Source organism: Ruditapes philippinarum, unplaced genomic scaffold (assembly GCF_026571515.1).
Source record: "Ruditapes philippinarum isolate M1 unplaced genomic scaffold, ASM2657151v2 ctg499_1_1_1_1, whole genome shotgun sequence".
In the NCBI taxonomy this organism is placed as follows: Eukaryota; Metazoa; Mollusca; class Bivalvia; order Venerida; family Veneridae; genus Ruditapes; species Ruditapes philippinarum.
This window is the reverse complement of record NW_026861806.1, coordinates 222,019-229,295: the sequence shown is the minus strand read 5'-3', so window position 1 is coordinate 229,295 and position 7,277 is coordinate 222,019. Positions and strand designations below refer to the sequence as shown.

At 32.1% G+C, this 7,277-nt stretch overlaps 1 protein-coding gene across 1 annotated transcript; it reads right to left on the bottom strand.

Moving 5' to 3' along the window:
• Nucleotides 1–4,170: 4,170 nt before the first annotated feature.
• LOC132716882 (GDP-D-glycero-alpha-D-manno-heptose dehydrogenase-like) lies at nucleotides 4,171–5,749 on the bottom strand. Its single transcript, XM_060700216.1, has one exon. It carries the CDS (start codon nucleotides 5,575–5,577, stop codon nucleotides 4,645–4,647), a length of 933 nt encoding a protein of 310 aa, XP_060556199.1. The 5' UTR covers nucleotides 5,578–5,749; the 3' UTR covers nucleotides 4,171–4,644.
• Between the last annotated feature and the right edge of the window lie 1,528 nt (nucleotides 5,750–7,277).

The window sequence follows — 7,277 nt, the reverse complement described above, 5'->3', positions numbered from 1 at the left end:
GGCCTTACTATATTTGTTTTATGATGCTGTTTTGGCTTTGAGAAGGTACACTTGTACTAAATTCAATTTAATTTTTTTATAACTGTATTTACTTGATTATCATATCCTACAATTTTAACAGTCTGTAGCGTTCATGAACTGAAAGAATACCCTCAGAAAGTATGGTTGTTTATAAAATGAAGCCGATAAATACAAAAATCTGGAAAAGGTGTGATCCCCGAAAGCATTGACAGAACAATTTGTAATGAAAATATCAAACGCAGTTGACGAGTCTATTCGTAAGAGATCTCTCACGTTCATGGCATCAGTTCAAGGAGTATTTAGTCTTCTTTACCATCCATGTGTTAGAAACATTGATCCAAACTCAGTCTGATTAAGACTAATAACGAGTATAAAAGATAATGTGAAAAAGTAACATCTCCCACGCTCCCGGCAAGTTATATTATCAATATTTATTCATGCAAAGATGTGAATAATGAACATATACATAGGGATATTATTGTAGCGAATTTTCAACACTTTTTAACTACATTTAAAAATGCTAACACTTCACTTTTAATTTTTCCTTTAATACAAAACTCCTTCCTTCTAAACTTTCCTCACAATTTTAGTAACTTCAACATCCATTTTTGCAATAACTTTTAACAACTCTTTTTAACAACAACTGTCTAGAACACAATAACATCAATATATAGTAGTCAGAAATTAGCGCCAAAAGAACTTGATAATTACAAGAAAAGCATGATAATCTTGAACATTTGTGAACGTGTGAATATTTCCCGCCAAAAGTAAATGAAGAGCAAGACGGAGTTCAAGTGACATATATAATATAAAAAGCAGAAATACTCAATAAAAACAGGTGAAATATGAGAACTTACAATAAAAGTTACATGAAATAAACATATAAGATTCGCGCCAAAAGTAAGAAGGAGATTTATTGAATTTAACAAGAGAAAATCGCTAGAAATAGCGACAATTATGATGTTTTTGAAAAAATAAAAATAAAATGATTAGATTCTTTATTTCAGTGTTGTTATATTTTCCTTGTCGTACGGGATCATTGATTCAAGCACTTTTAAGTGTTGGAAATTGAGTACCACTCAAGCCGGTGCCAAAGGGCGTGAGGATTGTTGCACATTTTTATTATCTTGCAAACTCAATCAAACAAAGTCTGCAATTGTCATGTAATTTTGTCGTGATTAATGCTTCCGAGGTATCACACTTTTTTCAGATTTTTAAACTTCACAACAGCAGGTGTCAAGTGCTGTGTGGCAGCTGTAAAATATTGCCCCGTACTTCACTTTAGTGTTGTTATTTTTTTCTGGTCCTCCGGGATCAATGATTCCAGCACTTATAAGTGTTAAAAAGCAAGTACCGTTCAAGCCAAGGGCGGGCGTGAGGGATGTTGCATATTTTCATCATCCCTCATTTACAGACTCAATCAAAGCGAGTATTCACTTTTCACGTGATTTTGATGTGATTAATTCTTCCGAGAATCACTTTTTTTCTACTGCAGCATCTTAATGACACTATCTTATAAACGAACGAAACACTGGACAATCCGGGATCTTATAATACATAATGTGATAGTGAATAGACATACGTCTTAAAGGTGTGATTATGTTTTAAACCTCGATTGTTAATTTTTTTCGGAGCACTTATCTGTAGAAATTATGTGAAGATTTGTATCTAATGTTTTATTAATACATTGAACTCCGGAAAGTAAACAGGCTGATTATACAAAATTAAATGTCTCTACAGTAACATCTCATTAGTTAATTTGAAATTAAACATTTTTTTACAAATAGATTTATCAATATAAATTACATTTTAATGAATATGTAACTTTTAAATACTAATGTTATGGTGTAGTTTATAATCTTAACCAATTATACATGCAATTTTAATACTCTCTCGTTTTTAATAAATGATATTTGATATGTTGAATATAATTAAACCCTTAGTATGGTACTATCCTGCTTTTCAACAAAATATTGGTATGATATGTTCATATATCCGAATTATGTAGAGACTGTCCACAGTGACTCCCTGTCTATAATGACCTTTTTTCTTTTCTTCCATCGAAGGTCACTGTAAACAGTCTTTACTGTATTTTTTATAAAGGAAGGAATAGAGTATTTATTAAAAGTTTTGCCCTTTTAATGCATTCTGGTATAGCCAGTTGTAACTTTCGTACCTGCTATATAACTTATTATCTTCATATAAAAAAGTAACTGATACTTTTTTGTAAAAGTAACTTACTGACTCCATCTGTCAATATCTTATGATATTCGGTAATATAGATAATATTGACAAAAAATAAAAACAATTTCAATATTAAAACTGCTGCACCATTGTCTTATACAAATAGTTTGTCTAAGGATAATGGCAGACTTCGGAGACATCTTAGAGTGAAACTGATAACGATCGCCGATTGACTTATCTGTAAGACCCCTGCAGGCGGCGTAATGTCAATTGTCGGAGATTGTTGTTCAAAGTAGCAAAGTTAGTCATGTTTTTTGTGCATACTTCTCTTTCGATAGCGATAGACTTTTTTCAAAATTTGCAATTCTTTCTTTTTTTTAAACAAAAGTCGCCTAGGAGGGAGAGGTTACCCTGGAATATTGAAAATTTGTATCACAAAACTACAAATGAAAAAGGTAACCACCCCCATTTTTGAACTCACGAGAACATAGCTCAAGCACCACTAGAATACGTTGTCATATGGGTGTGCTATCACGTGTTTCAATTTATTTTGCATTTTATACACTGTTTTCGGAATTTGTACATGCTTATGACAGGTGCTTAAAATGCGACCAAAAGTGAAGCCTTAATATAATATTTATAATATTTTCCATTTTCGTGGAGCCTATGAGTGACCTCTGCTATCTTGTACACAAGTTAACTTGTGCGCATTTATAATTATCAAAGATTCGCAAACAAGAAATGTTGTTGGACGTTAATAGCTTATTAAGCTTATTTAGCGCATAATTAAATAGCTGAACAAATATACAGCATATAATTAAAATACAACTGCGTCGTATCATTTTTTTTTCCAACTGTGTCGTATCATTTCGTACAAATCATCGTTTTCTAGGATCATAAACGTCTTTATAAATGAAATTAAAGTAAGCGTTGCAAAATTATATTTTAAGTTTATGGTAAAAACTGAAATGAGTATATAATTGATTTGAAGGCAAAAAACGATGGATAAAGCAATATGAACTGTGTCATATCCACAAAACTTTATAGAAATTCTGTCCCGCTACGAGTTGCAAGTTCGCGTTAATTAACTTTTGTTTTACAAAATAGTTCTGAAAGCAACATATATCGAACGCAGCGTAAAAATAGTGGAGCGTGTTCATACATATATCTGGTTTTCAGTCATTTCCAACAAAGAAAGTAATAAACAAAAACATACTTTTTTCGTTCCAAGATGGCGGCGTTTGTTTACATATTGTAAACACGGGTTTTCACACAAACAAATAGAAAATACACTTTCATTAATAATATGTCAATACTGACACGATTAGTATGCGACAAAAATACTTAAAAAATAAACATGTGTATCTTCATTTGAAAAAAAATACTTCTAATCTATAAAAAAAGAAAGTCAATTGAGTTTCGGCCATTTTGATGATGGGTATTAAGCAGCAGCAATTACATGTATGTAAACATTGATAACCCTGATTAAAACTATAATCCCGATAAAACTACCGCTAAACGAAAACAAAAATGGTTCACAAGACCGAGAACGTGGCCTCGCCGGAAAATTTGTATTTTACTCAAATATCCCTGTTGTAAAAATGGGTGATGCTGGCCATACATGGTTGTAGTTCAAGGTTCGAATCTCTGGTAGAAAACGTCAGTAGTTTTGCTCGCTCCTGGATAAAAGTAGTCCATATTCAAATTACATCTATAAAGTATGCGGTATTATAAATAAATTTCTTATATTTCTTTGTAACATGATTTACACGGCTTTTACCATTTAAAGCTTCATGACGACACAGTAACATGTGACCCTGGATTTTGAAGTAGCACTTACATGTTGCTTGCAAAAGCTGCTAGTGTAGCCGGTATACATGTAGATGATATAATACTTTGAAACATGCAAGCATGAACTAAATTCAAAACAAAACAGAACAACAAATATGAAAGGTTTTATAGATCTTTCATTGTAATATTCTTACAATTATTTATGTTTCTTTTCAGAAATACAACATGCGCATTAAGGAAGATTTCAAAACGTTAAAGTTTGTCTTCTGAAGGTTTCTATGACAAAATTTGTTTTCACTGCTCTTTCCGTTTTATTTAAAGTTTCATTTTATCATTTTCATAAAAAAAAAAGAAATAGGTATATTTGTTTAATAAACTGGGTTTTATATCGGCTCCCGTTCTAGTTTTGGTGTCCAGAGGACCAAATTGAGCTTTATAAGCTTAAAAGTCAGCGACTATTTTGTGCCGAAATCTAGTACATTTCCTAATTTCATGTGAAACTGCGCCTTTGTATCATCCAAACATCAATAGAAAATCAACAAAATTGTCTTTGAAAAGTCTTAGGATAAATTATATATATATTTAACAAAAAGGTTCTTATATTTAAATGTCGTTTTTGTCCTATTATATTTTCATTAATGTGCAGCGTTATATATTCGAATATTTGATGCTGTCTTTTAATGATAGAAAAGGAAATACTTTAAGCATTTCTTGAATTCCTTCCTTTACTTCAATTTTATGATGGAAACCTAATTTATGTATTTTCTCATACGACACCTCATAATCCCTTTTGTCATTATCGGTTTTATCACTTATTGTGCTAATAGTGCAGTCAGGTAATACCTCCTGTATAATGTGTACAACTTGTAACTTTGTCATGTTTAATTGGTCATCTCCAATATTAAATGCTTGACCCGACATTACTATTGCATTATCCAAAGCAAATATAATTGCACGTGCAGCATCTCGAACATGCAGGAATGTCCTTCTGAAATGACCTTCAAACAATTGAATATGATTTTCCTTTACAGCTGTAAATGTTAAATTGTTTATTAAAAGACCAAGTCTCATCCTAGGGGACAGTCCAAATAACGTTGCGAATCTTAGACATATTCCACCAACAGACCGAACTATTTCTTCTCCACGAACTTTACTTTTTCCATACAGCGAAAGAGGTTGTAGTGTTGTTTTCTCAGTACAGACACCTTCTACATACCCATAGCAAGATCCTGTACTTGCAAATATCATAATTTGTGTTTTCGACATGTTATCAACTACGTTTTGTGTTCCCAAAATGTTTGTTGACAAAGCAGCATCTGGGTCTGAATCACACGCAGGATAGCCAACTACTGCAGCGAGATGGATAATGGCGTCTTTACCTAAAACAACTTCAGCAATATGATCTCGATTTGTCACGTCACCCTGAATAATTCTTAGATTAGACATGTGAACAACATGCATTAATGAGTGTATTCCCCAGTTCAGTTTGTCATATACTGTAACCTCGTGTCCTTCGTGTAAAAGCATTGGCACTAAAACTGAGCCAATGTATCCAGCACCTCCTGTGACAAGTACTTTCATTACTTATCCTAATTGTCCTATTAACTGATTGAACGGTTTGAGTAAATGTTTTAATTTCTTTGTCTGCCTATATTTATTTATAAAAACTTATCTGTTTCAATATTTCGAACTTCCACTAAGGGATGGAATATATGAAACTCACGTAGTTTTAGCTAGACACGCCACTTGCAAGTATTCCTTGTTTTCTCAAGTAAAGCGACTAGCTTATACAAACATTCTTATATATCCATGCACTATAGTCATGTAATCAATATCAATGTTTTGCTACGGTTTAACAAAACCTTATCTTTGAGTAAGAAATCATTCAAAATGTGTTAAATTCATTTCAGGTACGTTTCATTATGCTTTTAAATAGCATGGACAATACTTAATCAATGTTAATAGAATAAAGGAATTCACTTATTTACTCAAATTGTTTGAATACAAGCAAATCATTTTTAGGAAGCTAATTCAATAATAAAATGATACAAATGTTGGAAATAAGCAATAAAATGCTTTTGAAAACAAAATACTTTAATTATAAAGTTCATATGTATTTAAAACATCATTGTTGTTGCAATAACTTACGGTTAACGTTTAAAACTTAAAATTATATAAGTCTGAGTTTAGTCAAATAATCTTGAAAATTGCATGTTTTCTAAGTAAAAAACTATCATATATCAATGAACGATAATTAAATTACTATTGGCTTCTAGGTTTGTTCGTGCTCTGCATTGCATCCTGTCCGGTTTTTGTTTTGGGTCCCCTGCGCTCCTTGCCGCTGTTTCTTGTTGCAGGATCAATATTATTGTGTGTTAATTATATGATTAAAAAGGATCAAAATGTCAATTTTATCAGCTTTAACAAAAAATAATAACATAATAAGTTTAAATACCAAAGCACTCCGTAACGACAGTTTGATAAACCCTATGTGAACATACCAATATGATAAACAAGATCAACAATGAAAGGCGGCGTTCAATGAAATTTTGGATGCAGGTTCGGTTTGATTGATGTGGTGGTTATCATGGCACTTTTAATGAGACTCGTTCTATCCATTCCAGAAAAATCGGCACGTGCTCCAGAGTATGTTTCGGACACAGAGTAGTAGTTTCTTGCTGATATCTTTTCAAGTTTCAGAGTTATGTCCAGGACATAACTTGTCGAACGACACATATGCCCCCTTTCCAGCCCTTGACTCACATAATTGATAATTTTGTTGTAAAAACTTGCCATAAATGGGTACATGGAAGTGTTCAGTTATGAAAAAAAGAAAAAGAATGAAAACTTTGTCATAAGTAAATTTCTAGATTATGAGCAGAATCTATTTTGACTTTTAAGGCACCTGTGACCCAAAATCAATAGGGGTCATCTAATAGTTATGACCAACCAATCTGTGAAATATGAAGACATTGTGATAAAAAGTGTTCAAGATAATAAGCGAAAACAATCTTGATATTATTGCCCCTATGACCTTGACCTTTAACTAGTGACCCTAAATTATAGGGGTCATCCTCTAATTATAATCAATCACTGTGTGAAATATGAAGACTTTGTGATAGATACTTTCAAGATAATGAGCGGAAACCATACTAACATTCAAGTACCCTTTGACCTTGACATTTGAGGTAGTGACCCCAAAATAAATAGGGTTCACCTAATAATTATAACTAATCAGTATGTGAAATATGAAGACTTTGTGATAAACAGTTTTCAAAATA

Coding starts and splice junctions, on each gene's coding strand:
- LOC132716882 (XM_060700216.1), bottom strand. CDS start 5,577: ATGAAAGTACTTGTCACAGGAGGTGCTGGATACATTGGCTCAGTTTTA.